Consider the following 25601-nt stretch of genomic DNA (forward strand, 5'->3'; position numbering starts at 1 on the left):
AGTAGCTTTTCTCCTATTTCTAGCACCTGCGGGGGGCTCTAACCCTGCGGGGCCAATTGCCTAACCCTGTGGGACAATCACCTAACCCAATATAACCTAAAATAACCTATCAAAAGCCATTCTAAAAATACGACGAATCGCCCCTTAAGGGGCATTGCCACGAAAGGGACCTATTAAGGTTATTGATAAATAGTATATGTATAATTATAGTCTAATTACCTTTGGTCAATGTGTTCTTTTTTATGAGCAATACACAAGGATGAAAATATTCTAAAGTAGAAAGTTAAAACAACATTCTGCAGGTTAATACAACAAATTAATAAATTCATTAAAGTAAAATATGTAATTTATATATTTAAAGGATAAATGCATTTTGTCTTCATAAGCCTAAAATAACTTTTTAAAAGTATTTAGATAGCCTACTTCTACATAAATCTAATTTTCTTAAACTATTCCTTTTCCCTTAAGAAAGGACAGACAAACGGACGGTATTATTTATAGAAAAGCATCTGCCAATGAAAAACTGCCAAAAATTATTATTAATGAGCAAACGGCAAAGGTTAGACATTTTAAATAATTATTAAAAGCGAAGCTTTTCTATAATTAGGGTCGGTCCGTCCCTCCGTCCCTCCGTACGTCCGTCCGTAACGGATAGCTTTTTCGCTAATTTAGGCATGTTAGAATTGTCCTATTGATTTCAAACTTTGCATGGTGATTCCTGTAGTAGTTAGGTACGATTTAGAAAGCGTAGCAACTCTATAATCATTACCAGAATGTCCATACGTCCATTTTAAACATGTTGATTTTTTACTTTTTTAACAACAATTTTTTATGTGATTAAATCATCCGATTGATCTGATTTTTTGATTACTGATTCCTATTACTATAAGGTACAATATTATGAGCGAAGCATCTCTATAATCAAGTATTAAAAATGTCAGTATGTCCTTAAACAGAATTCTGTATTTAAGAAGTTTTGCAACAAATTTACGTATAATTTTGTCAAACCTTATATTTTCATATTTTGTATATTCAGTTCTGACACTCAACAAAAGTTAATGTTCGTCTGTCATATCTTTTTAGAGCTTCGCTTTTATGGATGTTGTCATCCTTGTTAAAAAGTATTTAGATAGCCTACTTCTACATAAATATAATTTTCTTAAACTATTCCTTTTCCCTCAAGAAAGGACAGACAAACGGACGGTATTATTTATAGAAAAGCATCTGCCAATGAAAAACTGCCAAAAAAAATATTATTAATGAGCAAAGGGCAAAGGTTAGACATTTTAAATAATTATTAGCAGATCATTAATTTTTAATGTGTATATGGATTTATCGTAGTTAGTAGTTAGAACTACTCATTGTTCTGGCTTTTTCGTTTATTTGTTTATTTATTTTTTATAAACAAATAAAATAAAATGTGACAAACAAATTTAAATTCAAAGAATTCAGCGCACGCCTTATTGTGAAAGTAAAAAGATGTTTTATGCAAATTGTTTAAGAAGCGCAGAGCTAGTCAATTGTTGTTTATTGCCACATATGCTATCATCATCAAAATTTGATTGTTTCAAAATCAAACTTGTTGTTTCTTTGTGATTTGAATATTGGACAATGAAGGTTCGGCGAATTAAAGTTACAAGTCTAAGAAAGGTAAGGATCTGTTTTTAATTACAAAAAATTATTTGGTTAAGTTTTCAAATGTCAATTATTCTGCTGGTTAGGTTTTTAAAAGGGGTGGCGGCTGCAGTTTCGGTAATTGCTACTTGCAGATCAATCAGCCGCGGCAAAAGATTTTCAAAATTAATGCTGCGCGGTTAATCCAACATAAAACTTTATAAGATTTTAGATATTTTGATTATGTGTTATGATAAATTAGATTGCAATAACAAAAAAATTGGGATCATGGAAAGAAAACGAAGTAGCGGGTTTTGTCGTATTTTCACAGAAGCTTTTCTCCTACTTCTGCGGGGGGCTCTAATCCTGCAGGACAATCATTAACATTTAATACACCTAACCTAAAATAACATATCAAAAGCTACTGTGAAAATATTACGAAACACTCTACTTCGTTTTCAATTTCTATGATCCAAAATTTGCAACAAATGCCTAATAAAATTAGAGAGATAATGCTAATCCTTAATCAAAATGTAATATTAAATATAAACTCGATTTGTTAATTATCATATTAGTCAAATTTAAACTATAGAGATGAGATTAGAGACAAAGGTGAAAATTTTGAAGTTTCTATGTGAGATTTTATAAAATTCATATTAAAATGATTTTACTGACTTATAACACATGTATTTTTTAATAAAATTATTGTACAACATTAATCCTCTAAATATCCGTTCTTAGAAAAATCAGGAATAGTCCCTTTCGTAACATCGCCCCATAAGGGGCGTTTCGTCGTATTTTTAAAATGGCTTTTTATAGGTTATTTTAGGTTATATTTGGTTAGGTTATTGCCCCACAGGGTTAGGTATTGGCCCCGCAGGGGCTAGAAATAGGAGAAAAGCTACTGTGAAAAATACGAAGAATCGCCCCATAAGGTGCGATGTTACGAAAGGGACTATACCCGAAAAATCTTTGATTTATAACAACATTTAATTTACATTAATTAATTACTTAAATCTTTTAAATGATACGCAGTAGATAAAAAATATACTTTTAATATGAAGATCTTTATGCTTTGTCAGATGCATAGTGTCTAATTTTTGGAAGGTTATTATTTTAAATTATCTTTCATATTTTAATTTCATTATTTTCTTGCACCCGGTCCATATAGTGCATTTGCTCGTGGGTGAGGGTTAAGAATCTTGGCCCTACTTCGCGTCATAACTTAAGACGTTAACAATGGTTTTCTGAAGCTGCTATGTTAGATTCACCATATAAATTATCAGATTTTTGGGAAATGCAAAAAGTAACCATTGACTGTTTTTTTACTAATGAAAAGGGCCTAATTTATAGCTCCGCCAACTAAACGTACTAAAGATGCCGCTAAAAGGACTCCGATATCGAAAACAAAATTTGTTTGTTCTAAGAAAATTTGTTCAATGCAAGGATATTATACTTAAAGTTTGAAAACTCAACAATTTTTAGAAAACTAATCCGAAACCCGTATTTAGCTCCCCTAAAAAGCACAAATTAAGTAGTTGGCGCTTCTACTCAAATTTATTTCTTAACCACCGCTCCCCCCTGCCTCCATTTTTTTCTAATTTAAAAGAAAACAATATTTCTAGTCACGTCACTGTGAGGGGGGCTCTAATATTCGACTAATAACTCTGCAGGGCTATTCTAACCTAACATAATCTTTCCATGTAATTTAAGGATCCCACCTATAAACCCAAAACACAAAAATAAACTAAAAATTAACTAACATTTGTTTCTACCTATTTATTCATATTGAGCAGTGTGCAAGAGTTTGCTTAACATTTTTCTTGCCAGCACTAATTATTTGTTTTATACCTCTTTAATTACTTCTTATGAAAAATAGTTATTAATTCTAAGGTTTTTAATAAAAAATAATTAATTAATTTATGTAAATGTTTACTTAACAAGAAATTAGAACTAAAAACTGGTAAAGAATTAATGGTCATCATAGATTTGCTTAAAAGAGAAGCTAAATTCTAATTACTTTTTAAAGCAAGGATGATAACATTCATAAGTAGCGAAACACACACAAAAAAAACCTGGGAATGGACATTAGGGAAAATATTCAGTTGTCATAACAAAGAAAATAAAAAGCAAGATATTCTAAAACTCTAAGAAAATCACAAAACCTTTAAAAATAAGATTTATGTCGTTTGACGCATAACCGACAAACAGAAAAACAAGGTATATACTAGTTGCGTACATGTCATAGGAATCTTCAATAAAATTTTATTTGCCAAAAAAATCCAAATTTTTCAATAGCGTTACAGACTGACTGACTGACGGACAGACAAAGTTATTTGTAGAGTAACTTCACTACTAAACTAATCCTCTTTAGTAATGTCTTTGATGTCTTTAGTAATGTGTATTTGATTGTTGCAAATACAAAATTTTGATACCATATTGTTACCATGGCGCTTTGGTATTTTGCACAAGGTGCTTATTTAAAACTACCAAAATAAATATTCTAGAAATCAAATATAGTATCACATAAAAATGGCCACGACTGAAATGTAATTTTTATTCTTGATACCAAGCTTGTCGACTATTTGGTATTATAGAAAGAAGTTTTGATACATTATCTGCATAATAATATTTTAGTGTCATTATGACTGCTTTTGTTGATATAATTACTACACGAAACTTTGTCAGATAATGTTCAAAAATACGTCATCTAAACTAATACAGACTGACTGACAAGGTTACTTTTAGAAAATAGCTTATAGTAAACAAATAAGATTTTTTGTGCAATTATTCAATATAAATAAATTTTGCAAAATTGTATGAAGCACTGTACAAATTATTTAGAATAATTCCTACAATATTTTATGCTCTGATCAAGCGTTTATAAATTCCAAAAAAAATCAGCATTGTCCCTTAAATCTAACTATGGAGCAATCATAACCCCCTCGACAGTGTCTGTCCGTAACGCTATGGGGAAATTTTCTCAGCTGTTATTTAAGTTATACAGCTGAATATTTTCTCTCTGTTTTTATGACAACCACGATTTTTGTGAATTTTTTTCTTCATGTTTTAATAAAATGTACGTATGGTTACATGTGGTCTACTAAATATCTGATGATTTTTGCAAAGTATTCTAGACTATTCATTAACGGAATGTCTGTACATTCTTAGCTAAAAAATTCTAAGTGTGTTTAGCTTAAAGCTTTTGGATTTAGGATAAATAACAAAATGTGCCTCCCAAACAGATCTACTGTCTTAACCTCTTTTCGAGGAAGCTTTGTGTTTATCAAGTTCGAAATTAATTCCTTACCATTGTCCTAAAACTAAGCGCAAATGTCGTCTTTTTTGACTTTCCCTTCATAAAGTGACGCAGCATGGATTGTTTATATGCGCCCACGTTTTTCACTTTTGAATGAGACATGAGTGTGTGAAGATTTCGGAGAACAAAATTGGGCCTATCATTGGTCTCATAGTGTGTGAACGACCCTAGTATATCAGGGATTTGAAACCATAAGAGCTTCAGGTAGAATTTGTTAATTTGATTAAGAAGAATGGTGTATAGGATGATTATATGTAGTTTTAAAAAGGCTTTAGCCAGCTAAGCATGAAACTTAATTATGTTTAATATATGTTTTAGTAATTTTTATGTGCCTTATTGTTGCATTTAACAATGATTTATTAAACCAAATAATTTTCCTTTAAAGCCAAAGTTTCCAAAGATTTTTACCGTAGAGAAAAATGATTTTTAAAAAGCAAATAAGATTACGTGGTTATAAATAACTGGAATTATGAACTAATTGATATTGTAATTTCAGGTCTTTGAAATAATTTCATCAATAAATCTATATTCAAACCTGCTGTTGAAACTTGATGGTTCCTGGTATTGGGGGTTTGTATGTTCGCCAACTGATCTCGTGAACTTCCCGCTAATTCGGAAGTCAAGCTCAACCAAAGTGTCATGGTTGAGACAATTTCAAAGTATCTGATGAATAGGCGTTAGCATTCATCAAGAGATCAATAGCATCTAGATTATTGATGCAAAAAAGAAAGAGCTGCACAAGCAATTTCAAATGATTGGAGTTTGAAGGAGCTGCACAAGCGAATTTCAAAGAAGTGAAGGTTGAAGTTTAGGCATTAGCAAATTTCAAATAACCTGATGGTTGAAGGAGCTGCACAAGCAACTTCAAATGGTTCTGAAGAATAGGCATTAGCATTCTTCAAAGAATCTGAAGAATAGGCGTTAGCATTCTTCAATAAATCAATAGCATATAGTGTATTGATGCAAAAAAACATTGACAATTTTTCTGTGAAATAATTACCTAGTGAATCAATATGGTGCTCACTAAAAAGCAGAAAATTGAGCGAGCTATCGCTATTGGCAATGAAAGGCTAGAGGTGTTTGACGAACAGATAAAAGTGTTTTATGAAAATCTAAAAGCCTGCCAAAGTTTTAGTTCATGTGAAAATGTGAATTTAAAATCAATTCGTGACATTTTTAGTGAGGTCAAGGACCAATCTGACCTAATAAAAAGTCTAAAATCTGCCGTGGAGACTAGTGAGATGCGCAAGTTCAAGCGTGATTTGGATGAAGCTAGTGAACAGAAAACTGTTGCAGATAAAGTTTATGCGTCGTTGGAACAGTGTACGAAAATTCTGCACTGGCTTGACAATGATTCAGACGACGTGAGGTCGAGCACTGTCGCCAGGAACCTCGATGTCGTTGAGAAGGTGAGGATGGACATGGGAGTGCTTAAAATTTCCATGGAGTTGCGCCAAGAAGTACGTGATATTTACCGAAGGCTTAGAGAGATGGAACGTCGTTCATCTAACTCGGATAAGCTTGGTGTCTGTGGCACCAATTATTACGACAGTTATCATAGTCGTATGTTGCATGAGGCTAGTGCTAGTGTGAATACAGTCTACAAATCAAGTTCTGCGCCTAGCACATGTACCTTCCTGCTGCAAATAGTTCCAGTTGTAGCACCTGGCGGCGGCGCCTGCCATGCCGCCGTCAGGTTTGATTCTGGTGCAAATCTATCACTTGTGTCTGAGAAGTTGTCCAGCAAGTTGAAGCTGAAATCTACCGGCAGATATACAAACATTTCTGTTGCTGACGGTAGTGAATCATCCTGCCGCAATGTGGTGTTCTATCTGAAGGACAGGGATGGTAACTTGAGAGAATTTGAGGCAGCTGTTATGCCTAACCTCGGAGGTGGCAACGAGATGTGCTCGGTCCATCCGGAAACCGCCGCCGAAATATTTAAGATGCCGCCAGAAAGATTTACATATATTAGTGGAGGCTTAGATATCATCATTGGAAATACACATCCTGACGTGTTTCCATCAACCTACCAGAAAGTGGGCCAGTCTATGTTGTGGCGAACCATTTTTGGTAGTGGTTTTATCTGTACAAGTGCTGATTATGGAGCTGGTCAGCAGAAATCTGCGTATAAAGCTGCCGTAGCTGTTGATGAGAGTGCATGGCCGGTTGGTACTGCCGTAGCTGTTGATAATGAGCCGGTTGGTACTGCCGTAGCTGTTGATAATGAACCGGTTGGTACTGCCGTAGCTGTTGATAATGAGCCGGTTGGTACTGCCGTAGCTGTTGATAATGAACCGGTTGGTACTGCCGTAGCTGTTGATAATGAGCCGGTTGGTACTGCCGTAGCTGTTGATAATGAGCCGGTTGGTACTGCCGTAGCTGTTGATAATGAACCGGTTGGTACTGCCGTAGCTGTTGATAATGAGCCGGTTGGTACTGCCGTAGCTGTTGATAATGAACCGGTTGGTACTGCCGTAGCTGTTGATAATGAGCCGGTTGGTACTGCCGTAGCTGTTGATAATGAACCGGTTGGTACTGCCGTAGCTGTTGATAATGAGCCGGTTGGTACTGCCGTAGCTGTTGATAAAGAACCGGTTGGGTCTGCCGTAGCTGTTAATGATGAACCTGTTGGTTCTGATTGTGATGCTGTTGTTGATAAACCTGTTATTTCTGCAGTTGACGCTGTTGGTTGTGTTGCAGTCAATTCTGATGTTAAAGATACTGCCATAGCTGTTGATAACATTGCTACGGCAGGTGAGGCTGTAGCCGTTCACAATGATGATGCTAAAATTGGTTGTGTTGCAGCCGGTTCTGATAATGAGGTTGGTGCTGTTGTGAATCAAGAATCGACCTGGCTGCTGCCAATCTGGCCGCCCGACACAGGGTAAAGGGCCTGCAATATGGCGGGTGTTTCCGCCAGAAAGTTATTGAAAGTCTACCAACCCCACAAATCTAATTTACAACATAAACTATTTATGTGTGAAAATGATCTTTTAAAGAAAAGATAATACAAGTTATATATTAAGCTTGTGAAGGGAACCTAAAAAGGTTCTGTAAAGAATAAGTATTCATTATTCAACTAATTTTATTGTTCATATTTAAGCACAAAAATTCTACAAAATTGTTTAGACTTTTAAAGCAGATTTTAAAAGATTTTGTTTCTTTAAGTATGACTTCGAAAAGCAAAAGTTGTGTGTATTAACTACCAAATGATTTGCAGATTTTTTTAGATTGAGAAAAATAGATTTTTTAAAATTGTTTTTCGAGGTATTTTTCATGGTTCACGTCTGCTTAAAAAATGTTATTTCTCAGATTCTCGTATGAGATAATGCATTAAAGTAAAGAACACAACATGTAAAATTATTATGATAATGTTTAAAATATTTCTTATTATTATTTTAAAAAGATTATCGCAAAAAATCAAGATATTTGTTTTAATTTGTAAGCAAATAAAGTTTTTTCTTTCACTCCGGAGGCAAGGATTCCTAATAATCCACGCGTAAAGATTTTCTTCATTCCGAGAGCAGAGATTCGTAGTAATATATGTACCTAGCGATTTCGGACAGGGCAATTTTAAACCTTGAGAAAGTATTTTATAGCAATTATTTCCTAGGTACATATATTTTCGTTCATGTTTAAAAATGTAAATTCTATTTTCTATGAGATAAGCATTTATAATAATGAGCACGATGTATGATATTATTAAAATATTGATTATTATTTATATGAATATCGCAGAATTAATTTAAGATAAACTATGCATATTTAAATTAACCTTTCCTTCATTTTTATCGCAGATATTAAAATAAAAGCGGTTATTAAAAATTATGATTAATAATTGATTCTTATTTTATGAAAACTAAGAACATTTTTTTAGTAAAAAGCTACATTTTCATATGCCTATTTTTATGCCTAAAATAAGAATCAAATGAAATGCGATAAAATTTTATTCTATTTCATATGCTCAAATTTAATTTCATTGAGTTTAATTTCTTTTCAAAAGTACAATTCATTATAAAACTTACCTGAAAAGTTTAACAAAAAGGAATAAATGTGTCGAGGTTGCGTGATTCGATATTTATTCCAAGAAAAAATCAAGTATTTTTTAGCAGATTTTTTAAAATATATATGAATTTCAATCAAGTAAAACATTTTTTATTCAGATCAAGGAATGATTGAAAATTCATATTTAAAGTCTCATATTTTTTACAAAGAAAAATTGGTATTTTTTTCACAATTTCAATGAAAATTCTAACGAAGATAGTATTCTTTTGCTATTCTTTAAGTATTAAAAAGTTTATTGTTGATTAAGATAGTACAGTTCTTATTCATTCGGTTTGAAAAACTTTCTGCCCAAGGATTTTGAAAAAATTTTTCTTACTACTCTTTTTGATGCTTAACAAATTTAGTTTTAAGTACCTATAAATCTTAATTTTCTTGTCTAAGATTTATTTCGTTTTATTTTACCATTATTGTTTACATTTACATTTCAACCTGATTTCGTAGGTACTTATTGATTTATTAATAATGATTTATTACCTATTGATTATGAAATGATTATTATTTAGTATAGTTGTTATATTTACAACATCATGATTAATAGGATTATCTATTTTAGGATTTGTGTATGTGATCTTGTGATTGTCATGTGCATGGAATGTTGTATGGTACAAACCAATCCCCATCCTTCTATCCTAAAATGTGAGGTATTATGAGTCCTAGTGAGGAGTATAATATTGTGTATGCATTTCACGGGGTTTCATTTAGTTAGGAGCAAAAATTGTCACGTTTTTGGGATGTGGCCATTCTCTTGTGATTATGGTGAGTTGAGTTTAGTGAGAAATGTTGCTAGTGCTCAGCGCAAAAAACCTTGAATCTCGTTAAGGAAGTTAATTTGACTTTCAAACGGGGGGTGTGTCTTAACCTCTTTTCGAGGAAGCTTTGTGTTTATCAAGTTCGAAATTAATTCCTTACCATTGTCCTAAAACTAAGCGCAAATGTCGTCTTTTTTGACTTTCCCTTCATAAAGTGACGCAGCATGGATTGTTTATATGCGCCCACGTTTTTCACTTTTGAATGAGACATGAGTGTGTGAAGATTTCGGAGAACAAAATTGGGCCTATCATTGGTCTCATAGTGTGTGAACGACCCTAGTATATCAGGGATTTGAAACCATAAGAGCTTCAGGTAGAATTTGTTAATTTGATTAAGAAGAATGGTGTATAGGATGATTATATGTAGTTTTAAAAAGGCTTTAGCCAGCTAAGCATGAAACTTAATTATGTTTAATATATGTTTTAGTAATTTTTATGTGCCTTATTGTTGCATTTAACAATGATTTATTAAACCAAATAATTTTCCTTTAAAGCCAAAGTTTCCAAAGATTTTTACCGTAGAGAAAAATGATTTTTAAAAAGCAAATAAGATTACGTGGTTATAAATAACTGGAATTATGAACTAATTGATATTGTAATTTCAGGTCTTTGAAATAATTTCATCAATAAATCTATATTCAAACCTGCTGTTGAAACTTGATGGTTCCTGGTATTGGGGGTTTGTATGTTCGCCAACTGATCTCGTGAACTTCCCGCTAATTCGGAAGTCAAGCTCAACCAAAGTGTCATGGTTGAGACATCTACAGTATAGATGTATATACAGACAATTACCTCCATTCCTTTCTCAACGACCTTCTTCGTCTGCTTCTAAATATTTTTTTTTCTATTTGGCTGTGTTAATACAAGCGCGCTATTGGATGATTTTCAATGACCCAATAGAAAAGTTGCACAAGGTGGTTGCGATGGGAAGATACAGTTATTTAACCCTTTCTTCCTCTGGTGTTTTACTCTAATCCCTCCCCCACCCCCACCTTCCCCTTATCTTCCTTTCATTTAAGAAATCAGTGCTCATGTGTGAAAGAGATTTTATAAAATAACACATAAACCTCAAAGCATAAGCTCTTCAAAACATAATCTATCATTTTTTTCTGAGGAAAGATTTTGATAAGAAAACTCAGGGATAATACGATCAGTTATTTAAATAAAAATTAATATTCAAACTAACATTACAGTACACAGTAAAATTTGGTGCTGAAAGAGGTAAAAATATATTATATTTTTTAATAGACATTCTAGTAATAATATTTGAGTTGCTACGCTTTCCAGATTATACAACTGGTGTAAGGTTTAAAATTAATACTTTACTTTTAATTACTTTTATTTTATTGCTTAAGTTAACAAATACACTTTTTTTCATGACACAAATAAAGAAATCTGGTGAAATCTGATACACTTACGGACAGTTTTTTTCAGCCCTGTCATGTTGTTTTAGGGGAAATCATTTTAAAGCCTAGCTATATTGCTTAGAATATCATGTACATGTCATTTATTTGAATTTATTCTATTAATATTATTTACTAGCGGCACGCTCCTAGAGGCCCTTAAAGGGGTGGGAAAAGTCGATCCCCTCCACTTAAAATTTTGGGTTTCAAAAAAAGAAGAAAACAAATTGGGGGGACTTTTATTCTGGGGGCGATTTCTCTAGAGAGGGTGGTGGTAACCTTCCACAAAATAGTTATAAACTTTCAAGACCTATAAGAACCTACACTGTAAAGTAGAACCATGTCGGATAAGCGTTTAGCATGATCCTTCGGTACAAACAAACAGAAAGAAAGACAAACATCCTGTTACTTTATTATAAGGTTTCTCACAGACCATTTTATTCTTATAATTCAACTTGAAGCATTGAAACTACAACATAATAGGTTCAACTACTTTACATATTAAATATCTGTAAGCTTCATTTAATTGTAATTTCTAAAAATTTCTGAAAGTGCGAATTTTTATTAATATGAAAGTTTTATTTCTAAATATTTAACTTACTTTTAGGAGTAAAGCAATCGTTTTAATTAGAAAAGAGAAAGGTAATTGAATAAATTAAATATAGATTTAATTGCAAAGCAAATTATTCTTATGCCTTTGATGATAAAATATGGATAACAGAAAAAGAAAGAGAAAAATTTAAAATTTCAGTCTGTCCTATATTTTTTGGTTTCTGTTGGTTTCTGTGTGTAAGTGTGTATGTGTGTGTGGGTGTGAGTGTGTGTGTGTATTTGAGTGGGATTGTGTGGGTGTGTGATGGGGTAATTGTGTACACCGAACTGGGATTACGAGAGTATGTATAGTGGGGCGTGGATGTTCTCCGCGTGTGTGCATGTGTGTATGTGTAATATTAGTAGTAGTTGTAGTAGTGTGTGTGTGTGGGTGTGTGTGCATGACTATGCTTGGATCAGCTGATCAATATAAACAAAACTTTAGTTTGATCAAATCTATTGGGAAATACTATGTGTCATCCAGTGATAATTCACTTTAGTTGATTCTTATAATAAAATACACTATTTTATCTTCATCTTAAAGTTGTTTCTTTTTATTTTATTGCTTATTAAACGTTAAAGCTGAATCAAAAATTTAATTGGAGATTAACCTAAGTCACAAATCAAATTTAGGTTAAAAGTTTTTATATTTCAAAGCTTCAAATATAAAACATATTTATTCAAAAGTTTGAATGAATATTGAGTCTTGAGCATTTATTTAAACATGTAGATTATTTCATTGTATAAATTGTGACTTTGAATATCTTTTTAAAATTATCAACACATGTATGACGCTTTTAGTGAGTACAAATTTTTCTAAACTAGGTTAAATGATAGAATGAGTGAGAGTAGTTATAAGTTAATAGAAATGTCCGACATTGAAGATAATAGAGCAGGGATAATTAATTGAATTATTAACTAAAAAGATAAATAACCACAGTTCTATGTTAATTTCCAATATGTTTCATGGCATTAGCTGTGCATATTACAACAGGGGGAAAATTGTCGTAAATTTAGGTTGCTATTTTCCCTGTCATAGAATAGTAAAAGTATGGGGCATGAGCGAGATCGTTATTTCAGCCCGCTTCTAGCTTCACTTTATTAGAGATTGTGTTAATCTGATGTAAGAAGATTTTATTAATTTCATGATGGTTTATTACTTAATATTATAAACCATGGAATTAAATCTGAATATCTAACCTTCCCTCGGCCAACCACACCCCTCCGATTGACTATAAATGCAAAATATATTTTCGCAACTCTCACGGAAAATATAATGTTTCTATACATCAATATTAAATGATTATCCCTGCTGTATTAGAAGAAGAAGAAAAGGAAGAGGATATTGATGATGAAATAGTAAGTGGAATACAAACAGATAAAGACATAGATGGAGAAGCTGCGCTTTTATATTTTATAAATTATTAAATAGAAAAAATATATCAATGCCATATTGATTAGAATATAATTATAAAACTATTCCAATTCTAAGTTTTTGATATGAAATATCTTAAAATTCAAATAATTAAGGTATGACTTACTTAGGGTAATGTGCAGAGTACCGGCTTAAACCAATTGAGCATTTGATTTAGATGTTTGAGTTATGCTACCTTAAACCAACAATAAATCACCAAAATGCTTTAGTATAATTACTGGTTTTTTCATCATAGTGCCTTGTAGAGCAAAGAACCCCCCCTCTTATTTTAAAACAAATTGAAAATAGGAAGGGTGGTTTTTTATTTGTTACTAAATCACTTTGGGTCTAATCAGGTTAGGTTATATTTGAAACTTGGTAGCCTCGCAGGGTTACAGCCATACAGCATATAAGTTATAGGCGCCGCAGGATAAGGCATATCTTTAAAAATCCCACCCCATTATTTTCATTTTTTTTAAATAAGGGGTATATGAGACCATTTTGAGGGAAAGCACCGCTTTTTTAACAAGAATGAATTTGTTCAGACTGGTGCAGCTGCGCCTGGAGATGTAGACTTGAAATTACCACTAGAAGACCCAACCTCACCCTCTATACTTGCCAGCCCTTCCAAATCTTCAGTTTATCAGGTGATACAATTTTTTTGTGGTAATCATTTTATGAAAGAACAGGATGTCTGTTGGTCTGTGTGTATGCCTGTAGCTCAAGATCTCGACCCGACAATGAAGCTCCTTATTGGTTTATAACTATTTGGGGGAATGCATTTAAACCCTCTTAAGAGAAAAACTTTGCAGAATAATAAATATATTTTTTTTAAATTTCTAATCTCAAGTGCCCCTAAAAGCCTCTAGGGTCGTAACCTTAAACTAGTATAGTTAAATATTACAAACCCTTCAGACTTCTAATCCATACTTGCATGAACTTTGTGCCTGTTCTTGGGTCAAAGCATATTTATAATTTGATTTTTAAAGTTGGTTAATGTTGCTACCATCAATCTTGTCATTCTCCCAGAAGTCTCAGCAGCTGTAGACCTGCAGGATCATCAACATGGCTTCAGAAAGCACAGATCAACAGTGAGCGCTCTTCAGGAAGTTAACCACCACATCGCAAGCAACCTCAACAGGAAGAAACCCTGTCACCGCACCATCCTTGTTGCCATTGACCTCTCCAAAGCATTTGACACTGTTGATCTCGAGCTTCTTCTGAAAGATATCCTGCACCTCGAGTTGTCCGACACCCTCATCAAGTTTCTCTGCAGCTACCTCCGAGGCAGACAGCAATATACTGTCTTCCGCAACTGCAAGAGTAAATACAGGGTTGTCAGACAAGGTGTACCTCAGGGAGGAGTACTGTCACCACTCCTTTTCAACCTCTACATGAGAACCCTACCAGCACCACCCGGTAACATCAAACTAATATCCTATGCTGATGACTGCCAGGTACTCAACTCGGGGCCGACTATTGACAAAATTTGTCATAAAATCAACCCCTACCTTGACCAACTAGTCAACTGGTTCAAGGAACGCAGTCTGGAAATCTCCCCAGAGAAATCCACGGCAACCATCTTCACAACCTTCAGCAATGAAGTAAGCACGACCCTACCCATCATCATCAAGGGCAAAGATGTGCCGACTGTCAAGCACCCTAAGATCCTTGGAGTCACCTTCGACCCGATGCTCAACTTCGGGCAGCACGCCATCGCCACCAAGAAGAATGTGACCCAGCGCAACAACGTGCTGAAGTGCTTGTCAGGGACTGACTGGGGTAAGTCAAAGGAGACGATTGTAAACACTTACAAGGCCATAGGAAGATCAGTTCTAAACTATGGGGCACCGGTTTGGACACCATCTCTGAGCGCAACGAATTGGAGCGAGTTGCAAAGAGCACAGAACAATGCTCTGAGAGTAGCAACTGGTTGCATCAAGCTGACTCAGGTCAGCCACCTTCACCAAGAAACTAATCTTCTCCCGGTGAAGGAACACAATGAAATGCTTACCAACCAGTACCTACTCTCCATGCACCGCCCAATTCATTCCAATCACCACCTGCTGCATAAACCATCCATGCCCAGGAACATGAGGAACACCATCATCAACCACCTCCCTCATGTGGAACCCTACCTCAGAGATGGTCCACCGGTCGAACAGAACTACAAGAAGAGACTAAAGAAGATCCATGACGATGCTCACAGAGACTGCAGAAATAAGTACCCTGTAAATAAAGTTTTAAATACACGACCCCCTGCAATTAATATTCAGGAAGAAAAAACACTTTCAAGACAGACGAGGAGCACACTAGCCCAATTAAGATCAGGATACAGCACTTTTCTGCAGTCAACAATTTCAAGATTCGACACTTCAAAGAGTATACGATGCCCAGATTGTAACATAGCGGACCACACAACTGAGCATCTTTTTAACTGTACTTTCAAACCCACTATTTTATCACCAACTGACCTCTGGACGCAGCCCAAAAAGAGCGCAGAATTTCTTGGAATATTGTAACTAAATTTATCTGCTTCCTGACCTGGCTACAAACAACAACAACAACATCTTGTCATTCTTGTTATTTGCCAAGAATTTTTGATAAAAATTTACACTAAAATTATATTTGTTTGTTTACATTTTAAATACTAATCATTGTTTGTTTAATATTATTTATAAAAAAAACCCAAATATTATCATTACCTTTAGGATTTCAACTTTAAAATTAAATTACTTCCAAATTAAAAATGGATATATTTACTATACATTTATCTCAAACCGTTTTTGTACATTAAGTGATAGTTTTGTTTCACATAAAAGTATTTAATTACCAATTGAAACAATCAAATCAAAATGACCATATACAGAAATGTTTATACATAAATTAAATATGCTTGAGGGGGCAAAATGGGTTCAAGCGATTATTTTGTCATCCAGATTTTTTAATAGTTTTTAAAAGCGTCCGAGATAGATAATTTTTTTTAGTTAATTTAGGCATGTTAGAATTGTCCTATCGATTTCAAACTTTGCATGGTCATTTCTGTAGTAATTTGGTACGATTTAGAAAGCGTAGCAACTCTATAATCATTACCAGAATGTCCGTACGTCCATTTTAAACATGTTGATTTTTCTACTTTTTTAACAACAAATTTCTATGTGATCTAATCATCCGTTTGATCTGATTTTTGGTATATAGATTCCTGGGACAACAAAGTACAATATCATAAGCGAAGCAACTTTATAATCAAGCCCTAAAAATGTAAGTATGTCCATAAACATTATCCTGTATCAAGCAGTTTTTCAACAAATTTACTTATAATTTTGCTTCGACTCTTATACCTTTATATTCGATTATTCAGTTCTGACACTATACAAATGTTAATGTCCGTTTGTCCTACCGTTTAAGTGCTTCGCTTTTATGGATGTTTTCATCCTTGTTTTAAAGATGTTACTCATCTGCAAGTTTTTAACTATGTTTATGATTATTAACAGTATTTTTACATTATTATAATAAAAGTCTAATTTTTAATTGGAATAAATAATCCCTCTTTAATTTACATAATTTTGAATACTGAAAATTTTTTATTTATAATATCCTTAGTGTTTTCTCTTAATATCTCTGTCTTATCTACTTAGAAAGCATTTGCTCAAAACACATTCTCCACTTTGTGTTATTTTTACCGCAGTGTATGTTTGTTATCATTAAGTGATAGGTGATAGGAATTTGTGATAAGTTTATGCATGTATTAATTAATTAATACTATTTATCACAATGGCCAGTTTCTGGAAAGTAAGTTAGTTTATTGCTGGACAAGGTGACCTCTTAATTAAAAGTTCAAAGTTTAAAAAATTTTATTTAGGATTTTTAAAATTTTAATTAAATGAATTCAATCAGTCGGAAAATGACTACAACTAATTACCCCTACCCATATAAATTACTGCCCTCAAAAAAGCTCCCTGAATTTACTGTTACAGACCTTTGGCAGGTATATGTCAATAAATATTACATTTTAATTTAATAAGGATAAATTAAGTCCCAATAATAAAAAGATTATTTTTGGGTTGCCTAAACTTCACTATTCTTTTTGTCATTGTGAAACAAGGAAATATGAATCCCTAATTTACTCTAATATATGAGCAGCTTCGATGCTAAAAAAGGTTAGGTGGGGGACTTAGGATATTTACAGGGAAGGAGGGGTCATTGGGCTGTTTATTACACTAGTCCCAAAAGTTTTAAAATAACGTTTTCTTATTCGTTGGCCTCACAACTTTGGGGACTTTTAACGCATTTTTATTGGTTGATTAATTAAGTTGAATGTCCAAACGTTTTAACCACTTATTGTAATCTACAGAAGGGGTAATTTTGTGTATCATTAAATTGAATTATCATACATTAATTAATCGGCCATTGTCTTATCCCTTCAGATCCATGGGTTATTTCAAATTCCAACCGAAAGGAGAAAACTTATGTGTGTAAAGACTATTTCAGAGCATTTATTTATTTACATTTTAGCTGTCTCGCGAGGGGGAGTATGATAGTTTAGAGAAGCTACTACAGAACAAAAAATCCCAGTTTCGAATTAATCATCTGGATGAGAGACAATGTACACCCCTGCACTACGCCGCCAGGTAACAATTTATAATATTCTGGTAGAACCAGAGAGAGAGAGAGAGAGAGAGAGGACTATGGGCTGTTAATTACATTAGTTCCCAATTTCTTATTCGTTGGATTAGCAACTTTGGGGAAATTAATGTTTTTTGATTGGTTGGTTAATTAGGTCCAAACGTTTCAACAACAAATTCTAATTTACAGAAGGGGTACTTATATGTATCATCATTATGGTTAAGGTTGTACATTGATTTATTGGCCATTGTCTTATCCCTTTAGATCATTGGGTAGAACAAGGATGACAACATCCAGTGATGATCAGGGCTCGACAGCTGCTTGTCAGCTGCCTGACAACCGCCTGGATACGGGGAATTAGACGTATTATAACTGTTAAAATTAGCTGAGATTTTGATTCTGATGGTGATTTGCCAATCCGTATGTTTATTATTTTAAGCTCACAAACAGGTTTCATAAATTACGGCTTATACAAGGATTCTAGCTCTAACATTTTATTTTTAACTTGCCAGCTTCGCTAGTTTTAAATGTTTTCTTCCTTGTTCACATATTTTGATATTTAGGTACTCCCACGTGAATATAGTAAAATTGTTGTTAACCAATGGAGCCAGGGTGGACAAGCGGGGCTCAGATGGGATGACACCTTTCCATTATGCCTGCAGGTTGGTTTCCAGTTTTCTTTAAAGCGAAACCCAATTTCGTCTTTAATTGTATTTTTGTTGTAATTTTAATGTTGGTCAAGGAATTAATTTACTGATTAGGTTAGGAAGATTGCTGTAGTTTGTGACCCACCAAAACAAGGACATGCTTTACACAATTTCAATTCTATATCCTATGTTTTAATTAAAATTTCTTTAATCAGATATGGAAAGGTTGGCAAGTTAGGTTCTCCTACCTCCAAAGGAAGCAATTCAGGTGCGTAATATTTTTTTCCTTAAATTTGGATCTGTTGATCTATACATAAGGAACTCTTGGCCTGTTTAAAAATGATTCAGGTTTTATTATATACATTTCTTTAATATTTTAGACATCTTTTTAATCTTCTATTCATAAACAATGGTCTAGAAGCGGTTTTACATTATTAAAAGCATTACAATAAGAAGTTACAGCGCTGTAATTTTGTTTGGCAGTTGCTGCAGTAGAAGTAGAACAATGTGGAACTATGAATAAATTGCTGCGTAAACATCGTTGCTTACAAAGAAAGATATGGCTATAATTGTAAATAAATGAAGGTTGAAAATGGAAAGTGCCTTTTTGTCTGAAAAGATCCACGTTGTTTTAAAGCAACTGTAACGCAAAGTGACAATGTTGTAACCCTTTTTGACCGGCTCTAAAAGTGACCTCTAACATATTGTCCATTTAATTATAAATAAAATTAATTCTTTTCTGAAGATTTATCTGGACAGAACATAGAAGTATTAGACCTGTTGTTAGAGCCTAAACCTTTCACCAAACCATATGATATCAGAGATAAAGATTCTTATGGACTGACCGGCCTTCACCATGCATGCATGAGGGGAAATCTTCAGGTATTATTAGTAGCACAGCTACTCTTTAAGTGTTTGTGTTTGTTTAAAAGTCCTACTGTTTATCTGTAACTATATGCTTGTTCATTTATATGTATAATATTATCCAGGGAGTAAGGGAGGGGACAATGGGCAATTAATTCAATATAAGAGTTATCAAAGAAAGGGCATGAAATCCAGTTTAATCCAATAAATTTGTAGGAAATTATAAAGAGATTGTTAATTGAATAATAGATTTCCATAGCGTCATGTAAAGTGAAATCACAACTTGTTTTTGATGAAATATATTGAGGTTTTATGGTTTGATTTTTATATTTCAAGATTATTGGACCCGGCCAGCTGCTAGCAAGAATATGACTGCCCCTTTTTATTCTGTTTATTTCCCTTGCCCCCACCTCCCTTCTCCCCGTCTGCTACATTTCAAACTAACACAACGAGTAGTTATTTCCCTTGCCCCCACTTCCCTTATCCCTTCTCCCCGTCTGCAATATTCAAAACATACACAACGAGTAGCGGCATTTCATGCGCAAGTCCCCAAACTCAGTCAGATACTGCTAAATTCTTGCACATTCCCTTTAAGCCAGTACCCAAAGTCTGAGACTCCTAAAAATTGAATATTCGATCCATTGTCCCCTCCCTTACTCCCTGAATATTATCAGTACTTTTGTTATCCAAGCTTTTTTTGAGAAGGGTAAAAATCTCAATTGGGAGGATCAGGGTATCTCTTTTTGAGGGGAGTATTTACCATCCGTAAAATATGTTGAGGGGGTAAATTTTTGTGGGGTTAATTTAATTATTTTATAAAAATTGTCGTGTACCTTATAATGAAATTTGAATGTATCCTTTATATAAAGTAGCAAGGGGTTTTAAGTAGTATAGGTTTTTTTGAGGGGGGTATTTGGATAATATTTACAAAAATATTTTTTTACAATTTATAGGTTGTGAAATATTTGGTGCAAAAACGAGACAAGGTGCTGCTTCATGAATACGATTTACAGGTATATTTCAAGGATAGGCCAATGAAAGAAAAATAACAACGAAGTTCTTTCCTTTATTCTTTTCTAAAAAAATATCATATTGACCTGGATCATTAGAATCAATTGTGAAATGTAAATTAGTCATAACACTTCCCAGGACCAATGAGAACATAGGCGTCCAAGGGGGGGGGGTAATGGGCCATTTGGCACCCCCAAACGATTTTGGGGGTGCCGTAGGCACCCCCAAAATTTTGTGAACAATACCCCCCCCAAAAAAAAATTACCCCTACCTTGGGGGTGCCGTAGGCACCCCCAACGATTTTTGGGGGGGTATTTACCCCCCCCAAACCATTTTGGGGGGGTAAATACTCCCCCCAAAATAGAAAATCTCTAACAAAAAAAATTTTTGCGCGCTTCGCGCGCATTTTTACTACTAATTTATTTATAAAATTTAAATAACCCCCCTCAAAAATTTTACCCCGGGGGTAAATTTTGGGGGGGGTAAACAAATTTTACCCCTGCCAACAGATTTCAGGGGGGGTAATTACCCCCCCCAAGCAAATTTTACCCCCGGGGTAAAAATTTTGGGGGGGGTAAAAAAAATTTGCGGCGCGCTTCGCGCGCCATTTTACCCCCCCCAAAACCAAATTACCCCCCCCTTAAAAAAATTTTACCCCCCCCAAAATAAAAAGCTTGGACGCCCCTGAATGAGAAGCTATGCTTTAAAACAGAACCATATTGGTTCAGTGGTTAGCGAGATACTTAGGTACAGACAGACACACACAGATCCTGCTACTTTTATTTAATAATTATTATTCTATTTAGAGAAGCACCACACTGCACTGCATATAGCTGCCACATATGGACACATAGATATATAATTATATATTATTATTATTCTATTCAGAGAAGTACTACTCTGCATATAGCTGTCACATATGGACACACAGAGATATAATTATATATTATTATTATTCTATTCAGAGAAGTACTCCTCTGCATATAGCTGCCACATATGGACATACAGAGATATAATTATATATTATTATTCTATTCAGAGAAGTACTCCTCTGCATATAGCTGCCACATATGGACACACAGAGATATAATTATATATTATTATTATTCTATTCAGAGAAGTACTCCTCTGCATATAGCTGCCACATATGGACGCTCAGAGATATAATTATATATTATTATTATTCTATTCAGAGAAGTACTCCTCTGCATATAGCTGCCACATATGGACACACAGAGATATAATTATATATTATTATTCTATTCAGAGAAGTACTCCTCTGCATATAGCTGCCACATATGGACACACAAAGATATAATTATATATTATTATTCTATTCAGAGAATTACTCCTCTGCATATAGCTGCCACATATGGACACACAGAGATATAATTATATATTATTATTATTCTATTCAGAGAAGTACTCCTCTGCATATAGCTGCCACATATGGACACACAGAGATATAATTATATATTATTATTATTCTATTCAGAGAAGTACTACTCTGCATATAGCTGCCACATATGGACACACAGAGATATAATTATATATTATTATTATTCTATTCAGAGAAGTACTCCTCTGCATATAGCTGCCACATATGGAAACACAGAGATATAATTATATATTATTATTCTATTCAGAGAAGTACTCCTCTGCATATAGCTGCCACATATGGACACACAGAGATATAATTATATATTATTATTATTCTATTGAGAGAAGTACTCTTCTGCATATAGCTGCCACATATGGACACACAGAGATATAATTATATATTATTATTATTCTATTCAGAGAAGTACTCCTCTGCATATAGCTGCCACATATGGACACACAGAGATATAATTATATATTATTATTATTCTATTCAGAGAAGTACTCCTCTGCATATAGCTGCCACATATGGACACACAGAGATATAATTATATATTATTATTATTCTATTCAGAGAAGTACTCCTCTGCATATAGCTGCCACATATGGACACACAGAGATATAATTATATATTATTATTCTATTTAGAGAAGTACTCCTCTGCATATAGCTGCCACATATGGACACACAGAGATATAATTATATATTATTATTCTATTCAGAGAAGTACTCCTCTGCATATAGCTGCCACATATGGACACACAGAGATATAATTATATATTATTCTATTCAGAGAAGTACTCCTCTGCATATAGCTGCCACATATGGACACACAGAGATATAATTATATATTATTATTCTATTCAGAGAAGTACTCCTCTGCATATAGCTGCCACATATGGACACACAGAGATATAATTATATATTATTATTCTATTCAGAGAAGTACTCCTCTGCATATAGCTGCCACATATGGACACACAGAGATTGTACAAACTCTTATAGATGCTGGTGCCAAAGTCGAGTAAGTACAAAATTGTATTTATTTATCCCTCAGGGAATGGTGGGACTTATTTTTACATCCTCCTTGGCTAGTTGGGACCCCTAGGGGGTAGTATCCATCCCCAATAATTTTTCCAGCCCTTTGGCTATCCGCTATTAGGACAAGCAAACCAATGCGCACATGAAATTGTTGACAGTGACAAAATTTCTCGAGACCATGTTAAAAATTAAGGTCTAATGATCAATTTTAATATTGAACACCATTTATAGAATTTTAATGTTAATTAAATTTAGACTGTTATGCAGTGAAATGCAGAATATTCTTCATAGAGCTGCTGAAGGTGGTCAACTTGAGGTAGGGTTTATTCTATATTTTTTTTTGGGAGGGGGGGAGTGGGGTAACACTTAAGTTTTGAAGGATTTTTTTTGCTTATCTCACCTCTTGAAAACCCCATCCTCGCCACTGTTATGGTTTGACGAAGACCAAACTGCATTTCTTTTGTGTCACTTTTGATTCCTGTGATTCATATAATTAGGAAGATGAGAGGAGAAGTGGGAAAGAAAACCCCTAAAAAAGATATGGAGAATATGACGTCAAAAGTGGTGCAAAAGTATGCAGTTTGGTATTCTTCTTATGGTTTGATCATTACCTTAAAAACTTTTTATAATGAATACCAAGGGGAGGACTTCAGGTTCTGTAATTAGAAAGAAGATCAGCTGAGCATACAAAATTAAATTTTTAATAATTCGCCATCCTGGACCCTAACCTTCAAAACATGTAAATTGTTGTTTTAAGCTTATCTTTAATCAATATGTCTGTCTGTCTGTTTGTATGTAAATGTAAATTATATATGTTAAACCAGGTTCATATCTCAATTTGTTTTTATAAATGTGTTTATTTTTGTATTCTATACAAATATAAACCAACCCTCTCCTAGCTTATCCCCGTGCACGCCCCTTCTCCTAATATATTTTCACCTTTTACAAATAAAATTCAGGCTTATCTTTTTTTCATAAACTTGACATTAAAGTTTATCTAACTAATTATATTTTTATTATCTTTTAAGAATACCTAATGTTTATTTATTCATTTAATTATTCATTGTTGGCGTTAAGATTCTTATAATATAGCAGCTACTGTTTGATTAGGATCTTTCGCACGTCCTTTCAAATAGGAACTTCTAAGTAATTTACATTTAATGCATATTATAAATACATTAGGGTTGCACTGGTTTGGGACAAAATCTTTATCCTACGTATGTTTAAGAGATATGTTATCGAAGTTAAATAAAATTTTCTGGTCATGGAAAGAAAACGAAGCTCTAACAATATAGGGGCTATTTTCAATCCTGAGGGAAATCATTGACATTTACCTAGCCTAAAATATCCTATCAAAAGCTACTTTGAAAATACGACGACACCCGTTAGTTCGTTTACTTTCTATGATCCAAATTTGCTTAAGGTGATCAGAGTGATATTAAACCTGGATGAATTTGATGTTTTGGCTCAGCAACAGGATGGCAGGGGAATGACTCCGCTGTTCCTGGCAGTTGGTAGGTTGTTGTTAGACGGCTATTATTATTGCCTATAAAAAAGGGGATATATTTAAAACTTTTGGTCAAAGTTTTTTGAATGACTTCATAATACAATTGTCCATTATTTTAAAATGACGTCATCCGGTATTTTTCGGCTAAAAGTTTTAAATTTATCCTCTTTTTATAGACACTATAAAGAGCTTCGTACTAGAACTTTGCTGTGATACCCCAATAACTGTGACGTAACAAATTGCGCAGTCGATCGTTTCAGGGCCCAAATCTTCGCCTAAAGTCGCGGACGTTAAAATTGTTCCAAAACATTTGAAAATGAGCGGTTTGAATAGTTCACTAATAAGGAATTGGCCTAGAATTAGGCGCATCTCTTTATCATGCTTTTTAGACAAATATCGAGCAATCAAATGGTTGATTGTCTCATGGATGTTTGGCCTTCTTAATTATTAAGATTAGATTCAGAGAAATACTAAAATAATATGCAATGTTGTTTTCTTGTGGTTATCCACGTTAAGAACAGGTCATGACACCAATGTATAACTTTCAAAGTAGCTCTAATATATTTTAAAATTTATTAAATGCTTTACATTATGTGTATTAATAGATGGTGGCTGTGTTGATATAGTTAAACTGTTGCTTGAACGAGGCCTAGAAAATCAGGTAGGAAATTAATTGCCATTTTGTCTTTTAGTCTGTTTGTCTTATTTTTATTTCCAGCCCTAAAAAATTGTTTGCTTCTTTCTATCTTTTTGTTTCCTCTCTATTTTGTATATTACTAAACAAACAAAAATTAATATGCAAAATTTATGTTCTAATGTTTGAACTAAAAATTTTTTTTCTTTTATTTGCAATACTTTTCTTCCTGTTTTCTCTTTCTTCTTGCTTCAAACCTCTTAATGTTTAGGGGTATATTTTGCTTTGCTTCTATTGGACGTTAATGTTTTTAGAATGATCTAAATAATGCCTTTTTAACTCCTTATTTCAGGTGAATCAGGCGAATAATGAACCTGAGACCCCGCTTCACAGCGCGGCCAGAACTGGACAAACCAATGTTGTACAACTTCTACTTGAATATGGAGCTAATATAGGAAACAATCATATTAATAGATTAATTACAAGAATCTCCTTCTTACTGGGGATAAAATACTTAATATTGAGAGAAAAGAACAAACTTAGGTAATGATTCTCAAAAATAGTAATTAGTATGGGAATTTACGAAGCATCTTATAGCGCTAAATAAAAAAAACGTTATACAATCCAAATGACCAATAATAGGTCAGTACGCATTGTAATTGGAATTTTTGTT

The 25601-nt window shown here is 33.7% G+C and overlaps 1 protein-coding gene across 3 annotated transcripts in view; it reads left to right on the forward strand.

Moving 5' to 3' along the window:
- LOC145322299 (uncharacterized) overlaps positions 1–25601 on the forward strand; it is a 46792-nt gene that overhangs the window by 1633 nt on the left and 19558 nt on the right. Inside the window, exons 1-13 of one of the 3 annotated variants that reach the window (XM_080164231.1) lie at positions 12358–12698; positions 13124–13163; positions 13764–13865; positions 17734–17849; positions 18408–18506; positions 18707–18759; positions 19237–19373; positions 20309–20368; positions 22688–22770; positions 23043–23103; positions 24211–24301; positions 24900–24955; positions 25281–25379. In XM_080164231.1, coding sequence (XP_080020357.1) covers positions 12643–12698; positions 13124–13163; positions 13764–13865; positions 17734–17849; positions 18408–18506; positions 18707–18759; positions 19237–19373; positions 20309–20368; positions 22688–22770; positions 23043–23103; positions 24211–24301; positions 24900–24955; positions 25281–25379 — 1053 coding nt within the window. In that variant the 5' untranslated portion in view covers positions 12358–12642. Of the gene's footprint in view, positions 1–12357; positions 12699–13123; positions 13164–13763; positions 13866–16904; positions 17011–17733; positions 17850–18407; positions 18507–18706; positions 18760–19236; positions 19374–20308; positions 20369–22687; positions 22771–23042; positions 23104–24210; positions 24302–24899; positions 24956–25280; positions 25380–25601 lie in introns of those variants that run through there. The other 2 variants (XM_080164241.1, XM_080164251.1) reach the window with 2 other exon arrangements.

This window comes from Acartia tonsa, chromosome 1, assembly GCF_053477335.1.
Source record: "Acartia tonsa isolate MP-2025a chromosome 1, ASM5347733v1, whole genome shotgun sequence".
NCBI lineage: Eukaryota > Metazoa > Arthropoda > Copepoda > Calanoida > Acartiidae > Acartia > Acartia tonsa.